At 42.9% G+C, this 26542-nt stretch overlaps 1 protein-coding gene across 1 annotated transcript; it reads left to right on the forward strand.

The window, feature by feature from the left end:
- The first annotated feature begins 210 nt into the window (after positions 1–210).
- Positions 211–25668, forward strand: LOC106574037 (growth hormone-releasing hormone receptor-like). The gene is made up of 8 exons (XM_045696677.1): positions 211–598; positions 11043–11151; positions 14368–14481; positions 14657–14748; positions 16969–17066; positions 24967–25099; positions 25343–25496; positions 25604–25668. The coding sequence occupies exons 1-8, from the start codon at positions 548–550 to the stop codon at positions 25666–25668; spliced, it is 816 nt and encodes a 271-aa protein (XP_045552633.1). The 5' UTR covers positions 211–547.
- The last annotated feature ends 874 nt before the right edge of the window (positions 25669–26542 follow it).

Here is a 26542-nt window from a genome sequence, read left to right on the forward strand (position 1 = left end):
GATGTGTGCGCCGGAGCTACCAGGCCATCAGTGAATTAAGTGCGCATTGTGCTTTAATGTCAATGTATGTAATGACTTCTAAGATTAAAATAAAGAGGAAAATCAACTGTGTACATCCCAGTCTATTGGTGATCTGTCCAAAGTGGAAATGGCCCTAATTACACCCCCCAAGCACGCTTACAGAAATGTCCAATGATGCACAACAAAGGACTGGACTACAATCGGACACTGGGTTTAACGCACATAAAGCGCAGCAAACCCATAATAAAAGTTTACATGGGTGGCGTTAGTTGTGATAATCAAATTTCCAACAGATTCTAGCTTCAGTAATGTGACTTTGTAGTGCAGACCGCCGGTGAAACGCACAGGCTCCAACGCAGCGGAGAGATGGTTTTAGATGCATCTCGCCCTGTGGTGGGGAGATAGGCTTTCCGCTACCTTCTTCAGCGCATGTCATTGGAGACTTAATTAAATAGACGGCAGTTCAGTGAGAGTGGACGGTTTGCTGAGTTGATTTGACGCATTCAAACAGCTTCGAACACTCAAGATGCATGTCCGTCTCTATTGGATTATTTTCGTGACGTCTTTGGCTCCATCTGTAAGTATTTGAAGTGCTTTCTGCCACAATATGACTTACTGTACACAGATGTTGAGGGCCGTATTGTGCATGCATTAGACTCTAAAAGTGTAAACAACTGCCGAAGCATTGACAATTAGGCTACACGCATGTATATAGAATAGGTTATCGCCTACATGTTTTGGATAACTTAAAATGTCACGTGTATGATGAAGAAATACGCTGTGGACAAAACATTAGGAACACCTGGTCCTTCAATGATATAGACTGACCAGGTGAATCTAGGTGAATGCTATGATCCCTGATTGATGTCTATTGTTAAACCCACTTCAATTAGTGTAGATTAAGGGGAGGAGACAGGTTAAAGAATGATTCTTAAGCCTGGAGACAATTGAGACATGGATTGTGTATGTGTGCCATTCAGAGGGTGAATGGGCAAGACAAAATATTTAAGTGCCTTTGAACAGGTTAGGTGCCATGCTCACAGCTTCGTGTCAAGAACTGCAACACTGCTGGGTTTTTCATGCTCAACAATTTCCAGTGTGTATCAAGGATGGTCCACCACCCTCAGTGTACACTTTCATGCATCCCTTTATTTCCTTTTTTGAAATATCAAACTTTGATGTAGCTGTATATAAAAACGAAATATATATATATATATATATTTTATTATTATTTTTTTTTTTTTACCCCCTTTTTCTACCCAATTTTGTGGTTACGATCTTGTCTCATCGCTGCAACTCCCCAACGGGCTCGGGAGAGGTGAAGATCGAGTCATGCATCCTCTGAAACATGACCCGCCAAACCACACTTCTTAACACCCACTCGCTTAACCTGGAAAACAGCTGCACCAATGTGTTGAAGGAAACACTGTTCAACTGATGACCGAGATCAGCATGCAGACAAACAGGCCCGCCACAAGGAGTCGCTAGAGCGTGATGAGCCCGTTATAATACATTTGAAAGACTGCAAGGAGATAGTTATATCAAATTTTAAGTGCGTGTCTGTACATGTGTTTGCGTGCGTTTGCGTGTTTGTCTGTGTACGTGCGTGTTTGTGTGAGTGTGGAGGGGTCTTTCATTGGTGTAATTAAATCCATGGCACGAAAGCCCCATAATGAATGAGTTTGTGCTGACACTGATTGTCTTCTAATAAGCCCTGCTCCCCCATAGGGAAATTATAATTAAAGTTATTCTTCAAGGTTAATGTTAATCACATGGGACTATGTGGTATCTGCAGAGTAATGATGCGATTTATTAATGAATGTTGTTTGTGCCACAATGTCTAAAGGCCGTCACCCTATATCCACATTTTGAAGTGTAGCCAGGCTATTAAATGAACTGCATTTCAATTATGAAATTAAAAGTAGCCTGTGTGTTCCCATATAAAAGTAGGATTTGTGTTAGCCTGGTGGTCCCAGATCTGTTTGTGCTGTCTGTTTGCAGACTCCTATGGCTGATGTGTGGCAATAACAATGACCATATAGCCTAGTAGTTGACAAGACAACACAATTAGATCTGGGACCACCAGGCTAGGTTTGTATTGAATTGTTGTTGGAATATACTGGTCATATATGACCATGTTGGCTTTCCTCTTTCTCCACATGGGTGGGCCTACGGTAGCCCGGGGGCCAGTCTGTTTGTGCTATCATGCCAACTCCTTGTCATGCCAATGACAATGTCGTGTTCAGCTTCTCATCAGCTATGTCGTTTGCAAGAGCACAAACAGATGGGACCAGGCTAGGCATACGGTGCTCTGATTTAACTAGAGCCAAGGGTGATGTTGTCTCCGTCAAAATTAAATGTTATCAGTCAAAATGAAATGTGGTCTGTGTAAATGAAATGGTGTTCTTGGCCCATTCACTTTTGCAGAGACACCAAATAAGCTAGCTCTGGTCCACGACGTTAGTGTGAATTTCTCCATGCTCATTAACAACCTTGATTAGGAACGCACACTAACGACATGGACCAGAGCTAAAAATAGCCAAGCAATTACTCTATGTTCAGCTTGGAGTTATTCCACTAGCCATTAGAGTCTGGTTACGAATGAACATACTTTATCTCCAAAGGTTTATGTATGTGACATCTGCCAAATTAAAACCACTGGATGTGTGTTTTACAAGCTGTTTTGTATTCCTGTCCCAAGCTAACAGTATGACAGTGTGTGTGTCCAGGATAATAATGGACATTGTGATTACCAAACTAAGCTTGGTGGTGACAACAACAGAGTGATTACCAAACTAAGCTTGGTGGTGACAACAACAGAGTGATTACCAAACTAAGCTTGGTGGTGACAACAAAAGAGTGATTACCAAACTAAGCTTGGTGGTGACAACAGAGTGATTACCAAACTAAGCTTGGTGGTGACAACAACAGAGTGATTACCAAACTAAGCTTGGTGGTGACAACAACAGAGTGATTACCAAACTAAGCTTGGTGGTGACAACAACAGAGTGATTACCAAACTAAGCTTGGTGGTGACAACAACAGAGTGATTACCAAACTAAGCTTGGTGGTGACAACAACAGTGTGATTACCAAACTAAGCTTGGTGGTGACAACAACAGAGTGATTACCAAACTAAGCTTGGTGGTGACAACAACAGAGTGATTACCAAACTAAGCTTGGTGGTGACAACAACAGAGTGATTACCAAACTAAGCTTGGTGGTGACAACAACAGAGTGATTACCAAACTAAGCTTGGTGGTGACAACAACAGAGTGATTACCAAACTAAGCTTGGTGGTGACAACAACAGAGTGATTACCAAACTAAGCTTGGTGGTGACAACAACAGAGTGATTACCAAACTAAGCTTGGTGGTGACAACAACAGAGTGATTACCAAACTAAGCTTGGTGGTGACAACAACAGAGTGATTACCAAACTAAGCTTGGTGGTGACAACAGAGTGATTACCAAACTAAGCTTGGTGGTGACAACAACAGAGTGATTACCAAACTAAGGTTGGTGGTGAGCTTGGTGGTGAGGTGTGACTGCTCGTCTCTTACCTCATTCTATTCCGATGACCCAAGACCTCTAACTGCAGCATAACAAGAAATCATTCTAAACACTGATCATAATAACAACAATAATAATTATAATATGGGTCTTTGTTTATCTGTTCAGCCTCTCTCGTTCTCTCTCTCTCACTCTCTCTGTCACACATTAATTCATGTACTGGAGACTACATCTCTCTCTCTTTCCTACTTTCGTTCATTCGTTCTCTCACTTTCTCCCCCCCCCCCCCCCCTCTCACTCTTTGCCTCTCTCCCTCCTCTTCTCCTCTCTCTCTCCCCTCTTTCTCCACTAATGCAATCGCAGATTTGGCGAGAGTGGAAAGTTCCATTTACCGTCAACAGAGTGCTCTTATTTGTCCATCTCTATGGCTTCGTTCCAAATGGTGCTACAGTACCTCTCTGCCCCATGGAAACATCTGTAGAATTGCAGGAACACACACACATCTCTCTATCTTACCCTCTCCCCAACAATTGTATCTATACTGTATATACTCTGCTTGAGTTGAGTGCTTTAGAGAACCCACTTTCTCCTCAATGGAGGTGCAGTCTGTACATAGGGATCCCTACTGTAGTCTACACTGTTGCACAGCCAGAGGAAGCAGCCTAGTACGGAATAAACATATTGCATTGAAGTGTGTGTTTCATCTCTAAGCATAATAACTAAAATCCTCTCTCTCTCTCTCTCTCTCTCTCTCTTCTAATGTATTGTGCTTTCTCTCTCTCTCCCCCTCTCTCTCTCCACTAATGTATTGTGCTTTCTCTCTCTCTCCCCCTCTCTCTCTCTCCACTAATGTATTGTGCTTTCTATCTCTCTCTCTCTCTCCATATGTTCCTTCATCTTAATTTTCCAGTCAAAAGCTACAGGAGACAATAATTGTGGAGTAAATTGCTTAATAAAATCTCTATTTGGGCTATTAGCGATGCATTACAAACAATGTAAGGCATTAACCAGACATTAAAGGCACAGTGCAGTATATACAGTACACTGAGTATACCAAACATTTAGAACACCTTCCTAATATTGAGTCCCTTTGCCCTCAGAACAGCTTCAATTTGTCGGGAATGGACTCTACAAGGTGTCGAAAGCGTTCCACATGAATGCTGGCCTATTTTGACTCCAATGCTTCCCATAGTTGTGTCAAGTTGGCTGGATGTTCTTTGGGTGGTGGACCATTCTTGATACACACAGGAAACTGTTGAGTGTGAAAAAAAACAGCAGCGTTGCAGTTCTTGACACAAACCGATGCGCCTGGCCATACTACCATACCCCGTTCAAAGACCCTTAAATATTTAGTCTTGCCCATTCACCCTCTGAATGGCACTCCAACACAATCCATGTCACAATTGTCTCAAGGCTTAAAAATCCTTCTTTAACCTGTCTCCTCCCCTTCATCTAACACTGATTGAAGTGGATTAAACAAGTGACATCAATAAGGGATCATAGCTTTCACCTGGATTCACCTGGTCAGTCTATGTCATGGAAAGAGCAGGTGTTCTTAATGTTTTGGATACTCAGTGTATATTTCCTCTGTGGAATTGTGAAAATGATCATGCTCTGTTAGTGTAAGAGCTGTTGGAAAAGACCACCTGAAATGTTTTCCTGTTTTGGTGGGATGGAGTTTTGGCCTGCTTGGTGACATCACCAGTAAATGAGTTAATAGACCAATAAGAAAAAGAGTTCCAAACCTCTCTGCCAATAACAGCTAGTTGTCAGTTATCCCCTCCCTGCTCAGGCCACTTCCAAACAGTCCTAGCAAAATTATTGCTTAAGAAATACATTTTTGCTAAGAAGCTATTTTTGTTTCTTTTTGACCATTTTAATTGAAAACATTTACAGTAAGATACTTAATTGTTACCCAGAAATTATTTGATCTATATTTAACTAGACAAGTCAGTTAAGAACAAATTCTTATTTACAATGACGCCCTACACCGGCCAAATTGTGCGCCGCCCTATGGGACTCCCAATCACATCCGGTTGTGATACAGCCTGGATTTGAACTAGGGTGTCTATAGTAAGGCCTCTAGCGCTGAGATGCAGTGTCTTAGGCCACTGCTCCACTCGGGAGACCCCTATTGACATACAAACTGCTACATTGAAACTTTAACTGCTCTTTATCCCTCATCCTCTGAAACAGTTCTGTAGTCAGATTGAGGCAGAAAGGCACTGCAAACAAAATAACCAGCTAACTGGGTCAAGTATTACAAAAATTACTAAAAAGTGTTTTTACCGACAAAGTTGGAAGTTGAGCATTGAACTCCACCATGATATCTGACTGATTTTATTAAATTGTAGCACTTTGCTCTTCACATCAGAACATTTGGTCACATTTGGCAATGCACCCAGAGCGTTGGGCCAGTAACCAAAAGTTTGCTGGTTCCAATCCCCGAGCTGACAAGGTAAAAATCTGTTGTTCTGCCCCTGAGCAAGGCAGTTAAGCCTCTGTTCACCAGGAGCCGAAGATGTCGATTAAAGCAGTCCCCCGCACCTCTCTGATTCAAAGGGGTTGGGTTAAATGCAGAAGACACATTTCAGTTGTACAACTGACTTGGTATCCCCCTTCCCATACACCCTTAATATGGTATGACATCAGATTGTATTTGTCACATGCTTAAACAACAGGTGTAGACTAACAGTGAAATTCTTACTTAAGGGTCCTTTTCCAACAATACAGAGTTAAAGACAAGATAAAAATATAAAATCAAATTAGAAATAGTGACACAAGGAATAAATACACACTATAAGGAGTAAAAATAACATGGCTATATACAGGGAGTACCAGTACCGAGTCGATGTGCAGGGGCACAAGGTAATTGAGATAGCTATGTACATATTATAAGGATTTGTGAAGCATCTTTAAAGTGCTTATGAAGACTTTATGTATGCTACATAAAGCCTTTATAAATTGTAATGCCTAAAGTGGGACTGGAAGTTTCTATTGGGTAGCCTTCATTTGAGGAGTGAAGAATTGACAGGAAAACAAAATGTAACCTTTTTCAGTGACAAGACTGACATATGGGTGTGTTTATGAGAGAGACCCCGACCAACCTGTGAGTTATCTACACTTTTCTACTCCAGGGAGATTAAGTCGTCGTTGTGCCTCGGCTTATCCAAAGAAATAAAGTCCTTTATCAGAATCAACGTGACCTGGTTTTTCAGAGCGACAACGATCCATTTTATGCCTCAGCTGCCGAACCAGGAGACAAGAACATCTGGTGGGAAATATTCCCATATGGAGAATTTGACAAGCGTGTTACTAACACACACATGTTGTTATTGTTGATGATATTGTTGTAATGAAGCCAATAATAACAACCAGTGTAAATGCTTTACACAAACAAGTTCAAAGGTCAACTACAGTAGTGATGGAGTTAGCATTAGCTCTCTTAGCGTATTCCAACATGGCCGATAACATGACCTGCATATCTTACAAATGTAAACATAAACCCTGAGCTTATTTTAGTTGAAGTGACTATGCCACTAGCTACATCATACAGAACACACGTTGCTCTCCTCTTCTGATATCCATTCTTCTCTACTCTTCTACCCAGAGACTTGTAATTACCTAGTCATTAACCCTACTAACCTAACAGTGATCCAGACAAACACAGAGCGACTCTACTCTGCTTATGCTCAGTTCCATATTGATCCCTAGACCCTATACCCTAACCCCTAGCCCTACACCTTAATCCAACCCCTAGACCCTACACCCTAGGCCCTACTGTAGATCTGAGAGGATTGGATAGATGGAAGCAATAGGCCTATGGCAACCAATCAGAACCAATAAACCTATTGCAACCAATCAGAAGTGATTACCGTAACGCTGATATATAGCCAATCCTCTCAGATCAAGACAAGAGTCTAGGGGTCGATATGGAATTCAGGGTGTGTGTCGATAAAAGCGACGAAACTGTCCGTGTCTGAAATCTGTCTTGCCTACTACTTCCTAAAAGTATAAGCTAACTTTTTTTGATGAATTTAAGCAAAATTCCAAAAATGTCCATCCTTAACTTGCCATGGAGAACTTCCAGCAAATTTCTGGAAATTTCCAGGAAAATATCTGACCTATTGCAACCCTAGTCCAAGATCGAGGGAAAGATGAACAGAGCAAAGTACAGAGAGATCCTTGATGAAAACCTGCTTCAGAGCACTCAGGACCTCAGACTGGGGCAAAGGTTTACCTTCCAACAGGACAGTGACCCTAAGCACACAGCCAAGACAACTCAGGAGTGGCTTCGGGACAAGTCTCTGAATGTCCTTGAGTGGCCCAGCCAGAGCACAGACTTGAACATCTCTGGAGAGACCTGAAAATAGCTGTGCAGCGACGCTCCCCATCCAACCTGACAGAGCTTGAGAGGATCTGCAGAGAGGAATGGGAGAAACTCCTTAAATACAGGTGTACCAAGCTTGTAGCGTCATATCCAAGAAGATTCGAGGCTGTAATCTCTGCCAAAGGTGCTTCAACAAAGTACTGAATTAAGGTTCTGAATATTTATGTAAATGTGATATTTCCGTGATAAAACCTGTTTGCGCTTTGTCTTTATGGCATATTGTGTGTAGATTGATGAGGGAAAAAACATTTTAATCAATTTTAGAATACGGCTGTAATGTAACAAAATGTGGAACAAGTCAAGGGGTCTGCATACTTTCCGAATGCAATGTATGTCCATCCACACAACCTCTCAGCATATCCTAAGACTAACAATTCCACAAACATACTCTCACACACGGAAATGGAAGAAATATGTGTGTGTTGCTTCCTCCAGTCCTCCGTTCACGCACACACGAACGCAGGCACACAAAATGTTTTCCCTGTACCTCCTTAGCCTTGTAAAGAGCACTGTATATATTATACTGCCCACCTAGAAGATAATGGTTTCATATGTTTGGTTACTTTATCTGATCATCCAGGCACCACAGAATCATCCCTGCAGGTGTAACTGAGCCTCAGACGCTTAATATTCAGGCTTTCCTAACTTGAAATTATTACACTTTTATCAACTATATATATTTACATTTGCATAAAATAACACACCAACAGTAACTCTTGAACCGTTCAAATTAGTCACCAAACCAAGTTTCACATACTAAGGCTATCCTGTCCACCGCCACAAAAATACTTTTTAAAGAGCTGAAGCATGTCACACAATTTTACTTCATGGAACATTACCATCTAGTTTACGTGTATATCTTAGATGCTTTTATAAAACACAATTTATTTTTAGAAGGACTGTAGGTAAAGGGACTGTAGGTATAGGACTGGATGTACAGTTGAAGTCGGAAGTTTACATACACTTAGGTTTAATGACTTAGTCATTAAAACTCATTTTTCAACCACTCCACAAATGTATTGTTAACAAACTATAGTTTTGGAAAGTCGGTTAGGACATCTACTTTGTGCATGACACAAGTAATTTTTCCAACAATTGTTTCCATACAGATTATTTCACTTATAATTAATTCACTGTTTCACAATTCCTGTGGGACAGAAGTTTACATACACTAAGTTGACTGTGCCTTTAAACAGCTTGGTAAATTCCAGAAAATTATGTCATGGCTATAGAAGCTTCTGATAGGCTAATTGTCATAATTTGAGTCAATTGGAGGTGTACCTGTGGATGTATTTCAAGGCCTACCTTCAAACTCAGTGCCTCTGCTTGACATCATGGGAAAATCTAAAGAAATCAGCCAAGACCTCAGAATTCTTTTTTTTTGTAGACCTCCACAAGTCTGGTTCATCCTTGAGAGCAATTTCCAAACGCCTGAAGGTACCACATTCATCTGTACAAACAATAGTACGCAAGTATAAACACCATGGGACCACGCAGCCGTCATACCGCTCAGGAAGGAGATGCGTTCTGTCTCCTAGAGAGGAATGTACTTTGGTGCAAAAAGTGCAAATCAATCCCAGAACAACAGCAAAGGACCTTGTAAAGATGCTGGAGGAAACAGGTACAAAAGTATCTATATCCACAGTAAAACGATTCCTATATCGACATAACCTGAAAGGCCACTCAGCAAGGAAGAAGCCACTGCTCCAAAACCGCCATAAAAAAGCCAGACTACGGTTTGCAACTGCACATGGGGACAAAGATCGTACTTTTTGGAGAAATGTCCTCTGGTCTGATGAAACAAAAATAGAACTGTTTGGCCATAATGACCATCGTTATGTTTGGAGGAGAAAGGGGGAAGCTTGCAAGCCGAAGAACACCATCCCAACCGTGAAGCACGAGTGTGGCAGCATCATGTTGTGGGGGTGCTTTGCTGCAGGAAGGACTGGTGCACTTCACAAAATAGATGGGATCATGAGGATGGAAAATGATGTGGATATATTGAAGCAACATCTCAAGACATCAGTCAGGAAGTTAAAGCTTGGTCGCAAATGGGCCTTCCAAATGGACAATGACCCCAAGCATACTTCCAAAGTTGTGGCAAAATGGCTTAAGGACAACAAAGTCAAGGTATTGGAGTGGCCATCACAAAGCCCTGACCTCAATGCTTTAGAACATTTGTGGGCAGAACTGAAAAAGCGTGTGCGAGCAAGGAGGCCTACAAACGTGACTCTGTTACACCAGCTCTGTCAGGAGGAATGGGCCAGAATTCACCCAACTTATTGTGGGAAGCTTGTGGAAGGCTACCCAAAACGTTTGAGCCAAGCTAAACAATTTGAAGGCAATTCTACCAAATATTAATTGAGTGTATATAAACGTCTGACCCACTGGGAATGTGATGAAAGAAATGAAAGCTGAAATAAATCATTCTCTCTACTATTATTCTGACATTTCACATTCTTAAAATAAAGTGGTGATCGTAACTGACCTAAGACGGGGAATTTTTACTGGGATTAAATGTCAGGAATTGTGAAAAACTGAGTTTAAATGTATTTGGCTAAGGTGTATGTAAACCTCTGACTTCAACTGTACATATAGGTGGGGGTATAGTGACTAGGCAATGGAATGGATAATATACAGTAGCAGCAGCGTATGTGATGAGTCAAAAGGGTCAATGCAGATGGTCCGGGTAGCTATTGGTCAACTATTTAACTAACCATTTAGCAGTCTTATAGCTTGGGGATAGAAGCTGTTCAGGGTCCTGTTGGTCTTGTTGGTTAATGTTCCTCTCTCTGACATTAGGGATACAGACTCTGTCAATGTCAAGTTGTTTTATGTTATTTTTTTCCTTGTGAATATCCACCTTCATATTTCAAATATGCCATTTAATCTGGGTGCACTTAAAATGAATAATAAAATGTGCAGACATCTCAGCCAATAGATAACATTCATTCCTTTCTTCAATAGCCATTCAGGTGGGTTGCTGGAGGGAGACGTGAGTGTTCTTCCATACACTTAAGAGAAGAATGATTGGTTTTGTTTCTATGGTTTCAACTTTTGGTTGCATATTTGCCTCACTTTCTGTCTCTCTTTCTCTCCCCGACCCATCTCTCTCGCCAGGATCTGTCGAGTCTGCACCCAGACTGCGAGTATATATTACAGCTGGAGCGAGAGGAGCGGCATTGTCTTCAATACATCACAGAGCACGACAACAACCACAGTACACTAGGTATCCATGTCATTATCGTCTTAGAATGAGCCATTACATTTTCTCACTCTCCAGTTTACTGCTCATCTCAATTAATAGTCAGTCATAATATGATATACAGTATGTTCACATGTAAACATGAGAGTCTGGCATTGAATAAATGGTTTATAGACAATAGTTTGTTGAAAGATCAGATTCCAAAACGATTCTAGAGTAAAAGTAGTAAGTGCATTATAATATATCACAAGAGAGGAGCTACAGTGCATAGTTGAGGTGAGCTATCCCTTTAAGGCCTATATACAGTGTATAGTTGAGGTGAGCTATCCCTTTAAGGCCTATATACAGTGCATTCAGAAAGTATTCAGACTCCTTCCCTTTTTTCACATTTTGTTACGTTACAGCCTTATTATAAAATGGATTAAAATATGTTTTTTTTCCCATCATCAATCTACACACAATACCCCACAATGATAAATAGAAAAACAGGTGTTTAGACATTTTTGCAAATTTATTAAAAATAAAAAACAGAAATACATTATTTACATAAGTGTTCAGACCCTTTGTTATGAGACTCGAAATTGAGCTCAGGTGCATCATGTTTCCATTGATCATCCTTGAGATGTTTCTACAACTTGGAGTCCACATGTGGTAAATTCAATTGATTGGACATGATTTGGAAAGGCACACACCTGTCTAAATAAGGTCCCACAGTTGACAGTGCATGTCAGAGAAAAAACCAAGCCATGAGGTCGAAGTGACCAAGAACCCAATGGTCAATCTGTCAGAGCTCCAGAGTTTGTCTGAGGCGATGGGAGAACCTTCCAGAAGGACAACCATCTCTGCAGCACACCACCGACCAGGCCTTTATGGTAGGGTGGCCAGACAGAAGCCACTCCTCAGTAAAAGGCACATGACAGCCTGCTTGGAGTTTGCCAAAAGGCACCTAAAGGTCTCCAGACCATGAGAAACAAGATTCTCTGGTCTGATGAAACCAAGATTGAACTCTTTGGCCTGAATGCCAAACATCACGCCTGGAGGAAACCTGGCACCATCCCTACGGTTAAGCATGGTGGTGGTAGCATCATGCTGTGGGGATGTTTTTCAGCGGCAGGGACTGGGAGGCTAGTCAGGGAAAGATGAATAGAGCAAAGAGATCCTTAATGAAAACCTGCTCCAGAGCGCTCAGGACCTCAGACTGGGGCGAAGGTTCACCTTCCAACAGGACAACGACACTAAGCACACAGCCAAGACAAGGCTGGAGTGGCTTCGGGACAGGTCTCTGAATGTCCTTGAGTGGCCCAGCCAGAGCTCGGACTTGAACCTGATCAAACATCTCTGGAGAGACCTGAAAATAGCTGTGCAGCGATGCTCCCCATCCAACCTGACAGAGCTTGAGAGGATCTGCAGAGAAGAATGGAAGAAACTCCCCAAATACAGTTGTGCCAAGCTTGTAGCGTCATACCCAAGAAGATTCAAGGCTGTAATCGCTTGCAGCAAAAGGGTCTGAATACTTATGTATTTAAAAAACATTTTTTTACCTGTATTTGCTTTGTCATTATTGGATATTGTGTGTAGATTGAGAATAAACAAAAAATATATATATAACAAAATGTGGAAAAAGTCTTGCACTATACAGTATGTAGACAAACACAGTGTGCTTAAACTAATAACACACAAATTATTCTATTTGTCTTGTCTATATTGAATACATCATTTAAACATTCACCGTGTAGGTTGGGAAAAGTATGTGAACTCCTAGGCTAATGACTTCTCCAAAAGCTAATTGGAGTCAGGAGTCAGCTAACCTGGAGTCCAATCAATGAGACGAGATTGGAGATGTTGGTTAGAGCTGCCTTGCCCTCTAAAAACACTCACAAAATTTGAGTTTGCTATTCACAAGAGGCATTGTCTGATGTGAACCATGCCTCGAACAAAAGAGATCGCAGAAGACCTAAGATTAAGAATTGTTGATTTGCATAAAGCTGGAAAGGGTTACAAAAGTATCTCTAAAAGCCTTGACGTTCATCAGTCCACGGTAAGACAAATTGTCTATAAATGGAGAAAGTTTAGCACTGTTGCTACTCTAACCTAGGAGTGGCCGTCCCGCAAATATGACTGCAAGAGCACAGCGCAGAATGCTCAATGAGGTTAAGAAGAATCGTAGACTTACAGAAATCTCTGGAATATGCTAACATCTCTGTTGACGAATCTACGATACGTTAAACACTAAACAAGAATGGTGTTCATGGGAGGACCACGGAAGAAGCCACTGCTGTCCAAAAAAAACATTGCTGCACGTCTGAAGTTTGCATAAGTGCACCTGGATGTTCCACAGCGCTACTGGCAAAATATTCTGTGGACAGATGAACCTTACAGTTGAGTTGTTTGGAAGGAACACACAACACTATGTGTGGAGAAAAAAAGGCACAGCACACCAACATCAAAACCTCATCCAACTGTAAAGTATGGTGGAAGGAGCATCATGGTTTGTGGCTGCTTTGCTGCCTCAGGGCCTGGACAGCTTGCTATCATCAACGGAAAAATTAGTTCCCAAGTTTATCAAGACATTTTGCAGGAGAATGGTAGGCTATCTGTCCGCCAATTGAAGCTCAACAGAAGTTGAGTGATTCAACAGGACAACAACCCAAAACACAGAAGTAAATCAACAACAGAATGGCTTCAACAGAAGAAAATACGCCTTCTGGAGTGGCCCAGTCAGAGTCCTGACCTCAACCCGATTGAGATGCTGTGGCATGACCTCAAGAGAGCAATTCACACCAGACGTCCCAAGAATATTGCTGAACTGAAACTGATTTGTAAAGAGGAATGGTCCAAAATTCCTCCTGACCGTTGTATAGGTCTGATCCGCAACTACAGAAATGTTTGGTTGAGGTTATTGCTGCCAAAGGAGGGTCAACCAAAAAAATCAAACATTTGGTATCGTCTTCACCATCACTCCACCCCTATCCGATGGTCAGTGCAGCATCAACGTTATTGCATCCAACACCTTGCATCCAACACCTCCAATGGTTCACATACTTTTTCCACCCTGCACTGTGAATGTTTACACGGTGTGTTCAATAAAGACATGAACACGTCTAATTGTTTGTGTGTTATTAGTTGAAGCAGACTGTGAGTGAGGTATTATGTTTGGGTTGTGATTTAAGTAGGCTTTATGAATGAATGTACTGTAGACTATACATCACCTCTCTCTGTCTCTCTCTCTCTCTCTGGAAGGTTGTCTACCGTTCTGGGACTCTGTGGTGTGCTGGCCATATGCTGCGGTTGGGGAGATGATCAACACAACCTGTCCTGCTGTCTTCTCTTTTTGGGGGAATAACACAGGTGCAGGTGACATTTGTGTATGTGCATGCAGTAATTATCTTTGTCCGTTTTCCACTGGCTTTCAATCCCTGTCAGTCACAGTGACACAGTGAATGACAGCCCATAGTCCCGCCCCTCATGGGGGTTCTGTTTCTCATCCCCGGTGACCCCTAACCTTTGGCCTCTACCTCAGCAGGGTCAGTCAGCAGAAACTGCACCAGCATTGGATGGTCGCGACCCTTCCCCCCGTACCACACAGCCTGTAGTGGGGACGACGACGTTCACATTCCAGAGGTGAAAGAGAGTTTAGAGAGAAGGTTCAGGGGTAGGGTTGCTTAGGGAGGGTATATTACTGGAAACTTTCTAAGTTTACCAGTAAACAACCAGAATTTTGCTAACTTTCAAGGAATATATGAATTTATCGATGACATCTAGTGGCCTTTTTGGGTATTTATTACACGATTATTACAAGTGTCTGTAATTATCTCTGGCCCTCTGTGTGGCCCTATCACATGTAAAATATATATAAAACATCAAATAAGATTATTTAAAAATGTAAAATACAATGATAAAGCTATAAGCATTATCCTAAATATAAACCATCAATGTAGTGAACACCATTGGTGTTCAGGATTTCATAGTCAAATAAATAGTATGGTGTTTAATATGTCAATATGTCTTTGTTGTAAATGTTTTGGGGCCAAACTGGTGACAGTTGTGAAAAAAAAAACTATAGTTGGAAATCTCATTCAAGTCATGGGACTGATATTATCATCATGAGCAAAAGCAATTTGTTTTCTACCCAATGTTGCAATTTTCTTAAACACAAGAGACCAGCAAAATAAATGAAACGGTGTGGTGGCACTAGTAGGAACACCGGCACCTAGTGGGCAAAACTTGGTACTTTCACACTCATTTATGGTAAAGATTGCAAGTGATTTCAATGGCTAATTTCTCTGAACAGGGGGGATAAAAATCACCATCTTCACAGGGAGTGCATTACAAAGGTTGAATTATCAATACTCCAAGCAACAGCTCCATACTACTTTCAATCAATCAAATGTATTTAAAAAGCCCTTCTTACATCAACAGATGTCACAAGGTCCTTATAGGTAAAGCCAGCCTAAAACCACAAAGAGCAAGCAATGCAGATGTACAGTGGACGCACGGTGGCTAGGAAAAAAACACTAGAAAGGCAGGAACCTAGCTGTGCCTGTGGAGCTTATAATAGTACATGGCCATTAAGACTAGATTGTTCTTCAAGATGTTCAAACGTTCCTAGATGACCAGCAGTGTCAAATAATAATCACAGTGGTTATAGAGGGTGTAACAGGTCAGCACCTCAGGAGTAAATGTCAGTTGGCTTTTCATAGCCGAGCATGCAGAGGTCGAGACAGCAGGTGTGGCAGAGAGCGAGAGAGGGTTAAAACATCCGTTCCGGGATAAAGTAGCAGGTCTGGTGAACAGGTCAGGGTTCCATAGCCGCAGGCAGAACAGAGACTGGATCACGACAAGGTCGACTGGGGAAGGGGACAGCCAGGAGTGTCCTGAGGCATGGTCCTAGGGCCTAGGTCCCCTGCGACTGAAGAGAGATGGAAGAATTAGAGGGAACATACTTAAGATCACACAGGAAACCAGATAAGACAGGAACGTTTCCCCAGATAAGACAGACTAACGGACGGCATGGGAGAGCACTAGCAAGCCAATACCTCAGCCCCCGTAATAGGGTCAGAGGCAAAGAATCCCAGTGGAGAGAGGGGAGTCGGCCAGGCAGAGACAGCAAGGGTGGTTCGTCACTCCAGTGCCTTGCCGTTCACCTTCACACCCCTGGGCCAGACTACACTCAATCATAGGACCTAGTGAAGAGATGAGTTTTCAGTAAAGACTTAAAGGTTGTCAGACATAGAGAACTAATACTGTATACTGGTTGTTGGGGTGGGAGTGGTGTGGGGGGTCTGTGGGTGGCTATTGATCATTTTATTGTCATTTGATCATTATTAGAAAGACTTATCGTCCAAATCGAATGTTAGGTACTACATTTATTTACAATTATTTGAATCCTATGAATTAAAATGGCCAATTTGGGTGCAATCAATTACCTTAATGTCTCAGCGATCAAATTATATTTTAACAAAATAGTGTTTCAGGAATGATTATCTTATCTATTTCTAACTACAGAAACGATTTCAGAATAATCTGAGTGGGTGTCATGGCTTGCTGAAATGACATGGAATGACCCCAGAGCCTCAAAGCTGATCTAGGATCAGGTCCCCCTGTTCATATAATCGTACTTATTATGATCTAAAATAGAGAACTGATCCTAAATGAGCACCCGTACTCTGAGAGGCTTCATTAGTACAGGTCCTGGTGTCAAGTGGGAGTGCCGATATAAGATCTGTTTGTTTTTAGATCATAATGAACAGAAGTATATGGACAGGGTGAAGCTGATCCTAGATCAGCTCCACTACTCTGAGACTGAATATGGGTTCTGATCTCTATGTGAAACCTATGCAGGACTCCTACTTTGCCACTGTCAAGCTGATCTACACCATCGGCTACGGCACCTCCCTGGTCTTCCTCTCCATCGCCGTGGTGATCCTGTTGCTCTTCAGGTAGGAGGAGGTCAAAGGTCACAACAGGAGATTGTTTTGAGGTTGTTGTTGTGTGAAGAAAAAGAATGGCTAGAATTTGCATACTCTACTGTAATACCAAAGTTGACCTCTGCCCTCCAGTGGGTTTTGAGAAGGAGGCAAGGAGAGAGGACGTGAGGAATATGCAATTGAGATTCTCCCAAAATCTACCATGCTTTCCTCCCCTCCTCTCTCCCTCCAGTCATTTTTAGCAGGCTAATCTAATAAAACACTCTTAAACGACAAATCCATAGATGGCCATTTACTCACTCGCTCTCGCTCTCTCGCTAAATTCACGCAAATGAATTATGGTCTCTTTAAGGAATGACAGTAAAAGAGAGACTGGTGGGCTCACACATTGGGGGGTGGCGATATAGTAGTGACCATGAGCTGGATATGTAATAAACAGATAGGCAGATAATAGCATACTAAAGCTGAGTGGTATAATTTATGATCTCAGTAACAAACACCTGCTAACGCCAGCACGCTCTCTCTCTCTCTCTCTCTCTCTCTCTGTCTCTGTCTCTGTCTCTGTCTCTCTCTCTCTCTCTCTCTCTCTGTGTCATTTCAATTTAAGGGCTTTATTGGCATGGGAAACATATGTTAACATTGCCAAAGCAAGTGAAGTAGATAAAAAAAAAGTGAAATAAACAATTGACAGTAAACATTACACTTCCAAAAGAATAAAGACATTCAAATGTCATATTATGTGCAAATAGTTAAAGTACAAAAGGGAAAATAAATAAACATAAATATGGGTTGTATCTACAATGGTGTTTGTTCTTCACTGGTTGCCCTTTTCTTGTGGCAACAGGTCACACATCTTGCTGCTGTGATTGTACAGTCGTGGCCAAAAGTTTTGAGAATGACACAAATATACATTTTCTCAAAGTCTGCTGCCTCAGTGTCTTTAGATATTTTTGTCAGATGTTACTATGGAATACTGAAGTATAATTACAAGCATTTCATAAGTGTCAAAGGCTTTTATTGACAATTACATGAAGTTGATGCAAAGAGTCAATATTTACAGTGTTGACCCTTCTTTTTCAAGACCTCTGCAATCTGCCCTGGCATGCTGTCAATTAACTTCTGGGCCAGATCCTGACTGATGGCAGCCCATTCTTGCATAATCAATGCTTGGAGTTTGTCAGAATTTGTGGGTTTTTGTTTGTCCACCCGCCTCTTGAGGATTGACCACAAGTTCTCAATGAGATTAAGGTCTGGGGAGTTTCTTGGCCATGGACCCAAAATATCAATGTTTTTTTTCCCCGAGCCACTTAGTTATCACTTTTACCTTATGGCAAGGTGCTCCATCAGGCTGGAAAAGGCATTGTTCATCACCAAACTGTTCCTGGATGGTTGGGAGAAGTTGCTCTCGGAGGATGTGTTGGTACCATTCTTTATTCATGGCTGTGTTCTTAGGAAAAATTGTGAGTGAGCCCACTCCCTTGGCTGAGAAGCAACCCCACACATGAATGGTCTCAGGATGCTTTACTGTTGGCATGACACAGGACTGATGGTAGTGCTCACCTTGTCTTCTCCGGATAAGCTTTTTTCCGGATGCCCCAAACAATCGGAAAGGGGATTCATCAGAGAAAATGACTTTACCCCAGTCCTCAGCAGTCCAATCCCTGTAGCTTTTGCTGAATATCAGTCTGTGCCAGATGTTTTTCTTGGAGAGAAGTGGCTTCTTTGCTGCCCTTCCTGATACCAGGCCATCCTCAAAGTCTTCGCCTCACTGTGCGTGCAGATGCACTCACACCTGCCTGCTGCCATTCCTGAGCAAGCTCTGTACTGGTGGTGCCCCGATCCCGCAGCTGAATCAACTTTAGGAGACGGTCGTGGCGCTTGCTGGACTTTCTTGGGCTCCCTGAAGCCTTCTTGACAACAATTGAACTGTTCTCCTTGAAGTTCTTGATGATCTGATAAATGGTTGATTTAGGTGCAATCTTACTGGCAGCAATATCGTTGCCTGTGAAGCCCTTTTTGTGCAAAGCAATGATGACCGCACGTGTTTCCTTGCAGGTAACCATGGTAGACAGAGGAAGAACAATGATTCCAAGCACCAGCCTCCTTTTGAAGCTTCCACTCTGTTATTCGAACTCAGTCAGCATGACAGAGTGATCTCCAGCCTTGTCCTTGTCAACACACTAATAGTAGTACTAGTACTAGTAAATACTAGTAAACACACTCCATTACGGTGTACATTTTAGAACATCCCTAGGGCTACTCCCTATGACAAAAGTCCTGTACGGACATTACTTTATTGCACATCATATAAAGCAGTGGTCTCCAAACGGTCGATCGCTATTGACTGATCGATCTCCAAGGCATTCTAAGTCGATAAACCTTACGTTCCTATTTTTTGAATTCGTCTTGCGCTGTTGGTGGTATGTGCACCCGATTCAGCTGTCCTGTGCGCCGGGTGGACAAGGTGTTCCCATTTTATTTGTCAGAAGGTACAAATTCTGCCTTCCCGGGGGGGAGCACTATATGCCCACTGCTGGCCAATCAGATGGCTCAGATTACCGTGTCTGCAGTAATGTAGCAGGCATAAAAGAAAGTCCCGTGTGGCTCAGTTGGTAGAGCATGACGCTTGCAACGCCGGGGTTGTGGGTTCAATTCCCATGGCGGACCAGTATGGGGGGAAAAAGTATTAAAATGTATGCACTCACTACTGTAAGTCGCTCTAGATAAGAGCGTCTGCTAAATGACTAAAATGTAATGTAAATGTAACACTCACACCTGTGTTAACGAGAGAATCACTGACATGATGTCAGCTGGTCCTTTTGTGGCAGGCCTGAAATGCAGTGGAAATGTTTTTTGGGGATTCAGTTCATTTGCATGGCAAAGAGGGTCTTTGCAATTAATTGCAATTCATCTGATCACTCTTCATAACATTCTGGAGTATATGCAAATTGCCATCATACAAACTGAGGCAGCAGACTTTGTGAAAATTAATATTTGTGTCATTCTCAAAACTTTTGGCCACAACTGTATACTGTGGTATTTCACCCCCAAAAATTGGGAGTTTATCAAAATGGGGTTTGTTTTCGAATTCTTTGTGGATCGATTTAATCTTAGGGAAATATGTCTCTCTAATATGGTCATACATTTGGCAGGAGGTTAGGAAGTGCAGCTCAGTTTCCACCTCATTTTGTGGGCAGTGTGCACATAGCCTGTCTTCTCTTGAGAGCCAGGTCTGCCTACGGCGGCTTTTCTCAATAGCAAGGCTATGCACACTGAGTCTGCACATAGTCAAAGCTTTCCTTAAGTTTGTGTCAGTCACAGTGGTCAGGTATTCTGCCACTGTGTACTCTCTGTTTAGGGCCTAATAACATTCTAGTTTGCTCTGTTTTTTGTTATTTCTTTCCAATGTGTCAAGTAATGATTTTTTTGTTTTCTCATGACTTGTTTAGGTCTAATTGTGTTGCTGTCCTGGGGCTCTGTGGGGTCTGTTTGTGAACAGAGCTCCAGGACCATCTTGCTTAGGGGACTCTTCTCAACACATTATTGTTTCTAAACCTAAGGCTCCCCTATTGTTGTACTATTCTCCTTGACCTAATTTTGTCTTTCAATTGTTGGTTGAGAAGTGTGGTCCTTCGTCCTGACAGTGTTTTATGTGTGTGTGGTCCGTTGTCCTGACGGTGTTGTGTGTGTGTGTGTGTGTATGGTCTGTTGTCCTGACAGTGTTGTGTGTGTGTGTGTGTCCTTTGTCCTGACGGTGTTGTGTGTGTGTGTGTCCTTTATCCTGACGGTGTTGTGTGTGTGTGTGTGTGTGTGTGTGTGTGTGTGTGTGTGTGTGTGTGTGTGTGTGTGTGTGTGTGTGTCCTTTATCCTGACGGTGTTGTGTGTGTGTGGTCTGTTGTCCTGACAGTGTTGTGTGTGTGGTCTGTTGTCCTGACAGTGTTGTGTGTGTGTGTGTGTGTGTGTGTGTGTGTGTGTGTGTGTGTGTGTGTGTGTCCTTTGTCCTGACGGTGTTGTGTGTGTGTGTGTGTCCAGGACCATCTTGCTTAGGGGACTCTTCTCAACACATTATTGTTTCTAAACCTAAGGCTCCCCTATTGTTGTACTATTCTCCTTGACCTAATTTTGTCTTTCAATTGTTGGTTGAGAAGTGTGGTCCTTCGTCCTGACAGTGTTTTATGTGTGTGTGGTCCGTTGTCCTGACGGTGTTGTGTGTGTGTGTGTGTGTATGGTCTGTTGTCCTGACAGTGTTGTGTGTGTGTGTGTGTCCTTTGTCCTGACGGTGTTGTGTGTGTGTGTGTCCTTTATCCTGACGGTGTTGTGTGTGTGTGTGTGTGTGTGTGTGTGTGTGTGTGTGTGTGTGTGTGTGTGTGTGTGTGTGTGTCCTTTATCCTGACGGTGTTGTGTGTGTGTGGTCTGTTGTCCTGACAGTGTTGTGTGTGTGGTCTGTTGTCCTGACAGTGTTGTGTGTGTGTGTGTGTGTGTGTGTGTGTGTGTGTGTGTGTGTGTGTGTGTGTGTGTGTGTGTGTGTGTCCTTTGTCCTGACGGTGTTGTGTGTGTGTGTGTGTGTCCTTTATCCTGACGGTGTTGTGTGTGTGTGTGTGGTCCTTTGTCCTGACGGTGTTGTGTGTGTGTGTGTGTGTGTGTGTGTGTGTGTGTGTGTGTGTGTGTGTGTGTGTGTGTGTGTGTGTGTGTGTGTGTGTGTGTGTGTGTGTGTGTGTCCTTTATCCTGACGGTGTTGTGTGTGTGTGTGTGGTCCTTTTGTATTTGTATTTATTATGGATTAGCTGTTGCCCAGGCAGCAGCTACTCTTCCTGGGGTCCAGCAAAATTAAGGCAGTTATACATTTTAAAAACATTACAATACATGCTCCGAGTGGCGCAGCGGTCTAAGGCACTGCATCTCGGTGCAAGAGGCGTCACGACAGTCCCTGGTTCGGATCCAGGCTGTATCGCATCCGGCTGTGATTGTGACTCCCATAGGGCGGCGCACAATTGGCCCAGCGTCGTCCGGGTTTGGCCGGGGTAGGCCATCATTGTAAATAAGAATTTGATCTTAACTGACTTGCTAAGTTAAATAAAGGTTAAATATAAAATCATAACAGATTTCACAACATAAATGTGTGCCCTCAGGCCTCTACTCTACTACCACATATCTATAACACAAAATCCATGTGTGTATAGTGCGTATGTTATCATGTGTTTGTTTCTATGTTTGTGTTGCTTCACAGTCCCCGCTGTTCCATAAGGTGTATATTTATCTGTTTTTTAAATCAAATTTTCCTGCTGGCATGAGTTACTTGATTGGAATAGAGTTCCATGTAGTCTTGGCTCTATGTAGTACTGTGGGCCTCCTATAGTCTGTTCTGGACTTGTGGACTGTGAAGAGACCTCTGGTGGCATGTCTTGTGGGGTATGTACGGGTGTCTGAGCTGTATGCTAGTAGTTCAAACAGACCTCTGGTGGCATGTCTTGTGGGGTATACACGGGTGTCTGATCTGTATGCTAGTAGTTCAAACAGACCTCTGGTGGCATGTCTTGTGGGGTATGTACGGGTGTCTGAGCTGTATGCTAGTAGTTCAAACAGACCTCTGGTGGCATGTCTTGTGGGGTATACACGGGTGTCTGAGCTGTATGCTAGTAGTTCAAACAGACCTCTGGTGGCATGTCTTGTGGGGTATGTACGGGTGTCTGAGCTGTATGCTAGTAGTTCAAACAGACCTCTGGTGGCATGTCTTGTGGGGTATACACGGGTGTCTGAGCTGTATGCTAGTAGTTCAAACAGACCTCTGGTGGCATGTCTTGTGGGGTATGTACGGGTCTGAGCTGTATGCTAGTAGTTCAAACAGACCTCTGGTGGCATGTCTTGTGGGGTATGTACGGGTGTCTGAGCTGTATACTAGTAGTTCAAACAGACCTCTGGTGGCATGTCTTGTGGGGTATGTACGGGTGTCTGAGCTGTATGCTAGTAGTTCAAACAGACCTCTGGTGGCATGTCTTGTGGGGGATGTACGGGTGTCTGAGCTGTATGCTAGTAGTTCAAACAGACCTCTGGTGGCATGTCTTGTGGGGTATGTACGGGTGTCTGAGCTGTATGCTGGTAGTTCAAACAGACCTCTGGTGGCATGTCTTGTGGGGTATGTACGGGTGTCTGAGCTGTATGCTAGTAGTTCAAACAGACCTCTGGTGGCATGTCTTGTGGGGTATACACGGGTGTCTGAGCTGTATGCTAGTAGTTCAAACAGACCTCTGGTGGCATGTCTTGTGGGGTATGTACGGGTGTCTGAGCTGTATGCTAGTAGTTCAAACAGACCTCTGGTGGCATGTCTTGTGGGGTATGTACGGGTGTCTGAGCTGTATGCTGGTAGTTCAAACAGACAGCTCGGTGCATTCAACATTTCAATACCTCTCAGAAATACATGTAGTGATGAAGTCAATCTCTCCTCCACTTTGAGCCAGAAGAGATTAACATGCATATTATTAATATTAGCTCTCTGTGTACATCCAAGGACCAGCCGTGCTGCCCTGTTCTGAGCCATTTGCAATGGCACCTCTTTGTGGCACCTGACCACATGACTGAACAGTAGTCAAGGTGCGACAAAACTAGGGCCTGTACGACCTGCCTTGTTGATAGTGTTGTTAAGAATGCAGAGTAGCGCTTTATTATAGACAGACTTCTCCCCATCTTAGCTACTGTTGTATCAATATGTTTTGACCATGACAGTTTACAATCCAGGGTTACTCCAAGCAGTTTAGTCCCCTCAACTTCTCAATTTCCACATTATTTATTACAAAATTTAGTTGAGGTTTAGTGAATGATGTCCCAAATACAATGCTTTTAAATGTTGAAATATTTAGGACTAACTTATTCCTTGCTATGCATTCTGAAACTAACTGCAGCTCTCTGTTAAGTGTTGCTGTCATTTCAGTCACTGTGGTACAGTAGCTGATGTGCATAGCGTTGAGTCATCCGCATATATACACACACTGGCTTTACTCAAAGCCGTTAGTGAAGATTGAAAAAGACAGCTGCCCTGGGGAATTCCTGATTCTACCTGGATGAGAGGCTTCCATTAAAGAACACCCTCTGTGTTCTGTCAGACAGGTAACTCTTCATCCACAATATAGCAGGGGGTGTAAAGCCATAATACATACGTTTTTCCAGGAACAGACTATGATCTATAATGTCAAAAGCCACACTGAAGTCTAACAAAACAGCCCCCACAATCTTTTTGTAATCAATTACTCTCAGCCAATCGATAGTCATTTGTGTACATGGTGTTCTTGTTGAATGTCCTTCCCTATAAGCGTGCTGAAAGTCTTGTCAATTTCTTTACTGTAAAATACAATTTTATCTGGTCACACACTATTTTTCCAAACGTTTACTAAGGGTTGGTAACAGGCTGATTGGTCGGCTATTTGAGCCAGTAAAGGGGGCTTTACTATTCCTAGGTAGGGGAATAACTTTTGCTTCCCTCCAGGCAAGAGGGCACACACTTTCTAGTAGGCTTAAGTTGAAGATTGTCCTGATGGTGTTGTGTGTGTGGTCCTTTGCCCTGACTGTGCTTTGTGTTTGCCCTGCGGTCCTTGGTCCTGACCGTGCTTTGTGTTTGCCCTGCGGTCCTTGGTCCTGACCGTGCTTTGTGTTTGCCCTGCGGCCCTTGGTCCTGACCGTGCTTTGTGTTTGCCCTGCGGTCCTTGGTCCTGACCGTGCTTTGTGTTTGCCCTGCGGCCCTTGGTCCTGACCGTGCTTTGTGTTTGCCCTGCGGCCCTTGGTCCTGACCGTGCTTTGTGTTTGCCCTGCGGTCCTTGGTCCTGACCGTGCTTTGTGTTTGCCCTGCGGTCCTTGGTCCTGACCGTGCTTTGTGTTTGCCCTGCGGTCCTTGGTCCTGACCACGTTCTGTGGTTCTTCCCAGGAGGCTTCACTGTGCCAGGAACTATATTCACATCCAGCTGTTTGTCACCTTCATGCTGAAGGCGGTGGCTGTGTTCATCAAGGACGCCACACTATTCGCCAGCGACGACACCAACCACTGCACCCTCTCCACCGTAAGTCAACCACTGTACCCTGTAAACCATAAATCAACCACTGCACCCTGTAAACCATAAATCAACCACTGCACCCTGTCCACCGTAAGTCAACCACTGCACCCTGTAAACCATAAATCAACCACTGCACCCTCCACTACTCTTACCTCTCTTTCTCAATCTTCCCCTCTTCCTTCCCATGCCCTCTCTCTCTCTGATTGCCTCTCTCAATTCCCTCTTCACTGATTTTCCCCCTCTCTCCAGGCAGCCTGTAAGGCATCAGTGGCCTTCTGTCACTACTGTGTCATGACTAACTTCTTCTGGCTCCTGGTTGAGGCCCTCTACCTCAACTCACTGCTCCTCTCCTCCTTCCACCACTACCGCCGCTGCCTCTGGGGCTTTGGCCTGCTGGGCTGGGGTGAGCACTTTCCACCCCCCCTCCCTCTCATTACATTTACATTATGATTTAACATTAACATGTTTCCTTTTCAGGTTGATTCTTGATTGTTTGCCTTCATTTTTTAGGTGTACCCATCGTCTTCACAGTCATATGGATTGGGTCCAGGGTGTATTTTGAGGATACTGAGTGAGTATTACTATGCCATTCTCTCACAGAACTGAATAGTACATTCGGAAAGTATTCAGACCCCTTCACATTTTTACGTTACAACCTTATTCTAAAATGTATTAAATTATTTATTTTCCTCAATCTACTCACAATAACCCATAATGACAAAGCAAAAACAGGTTACAAAAAAAGTACAAAAATACTTTATCTAAACTCACCAAAAAAAGAAACGTCCCTTTTTCAGGACCCTGTCTTTCAAAGATAATTCGTAAAAATCCAAATAACTTCACAGATCTTCATTGTAAAGGTTTTAAACACTGTTTCCCATGCTTGTTCAATGAACCATAAACAATTAATGAACATGCACCTGTGGAACGGTCGTTAAGACACTAACAGCGGGACAAGTCTCTGAATGTCCCTGAGTGTCTCAGCCAGAGGCCGGACTTGAACCTGATCTCTGGAGAAACCTGTAAATAGCTGTGCAGCAATGCTCCCCATCTAACCTGACAGAGCTGGAGGGGATCTGCAGAGAAGTATGGTAGAAAGTCCTCAGATACAGGTGTGCCAAGCTTTTAGCATCATATCCAAGAAGACTCAAGGCTGTAATTGCTAACAAAAGTGCTTCAACAAAGTACTGAGTAAAGGGTCTGAATACTTATGTCAATGTGAAGGTTATTTTTAATACATTTGCAAAAATGTCTACATCTGTTTTTGCTTGGTCATTATGGGGTATTGTATTGTGTGTAGATTTATGAGGGGGAAAAATATATTTAATACATTTTAGAATAAGGCTATAATGTAACAAAATATGGAAAACATCAAGGGATCTGAATACTTTCCGAATGCACTGTAAACCTGATAACCCGAATCGGGTCCTGTCCTCAATTGAGGCCATT

Source organism: Salmo salar, chromosome ssa16 (genome assembly GCF_905237065.1).
Source record: "Salmo salar chromosome ssa16, Ssal_v3.1, whole genome shotgun sequence".
NCBI classification, from domain to species: domain Eukaryota; kingdom Metazoa; phylum Chordata; class Actinopteri; order Salmoniformes; family Salmonidae; genus Salmo; species Salmo salar.

Excerpts from the sequence above, each read along its gene's own strand:
- LOC106574037 (XM_045696677.1), top strand. The coding sequence starts at position 548 with ATGCATGTCCGTCTCTATTGGATTATTTTCGTGACGTCTTTGGCTCCA. Across the intron at positions 14,749-16,968 it reads ACGACGTTCACATTCCAGAG|GACTCCTACTTTGCCACTGT; the intron begins GTGAAAGAGAGT and ends AAACCTATGCAG. Across the intron at positions 25,497-25,603 it reads CTTTGGCCTGCTGGGCTGGG|GTGTACCCATCGTCTTCACA; the intron begins GTGAGCACTTTC and ends TTCATTTTTTAG.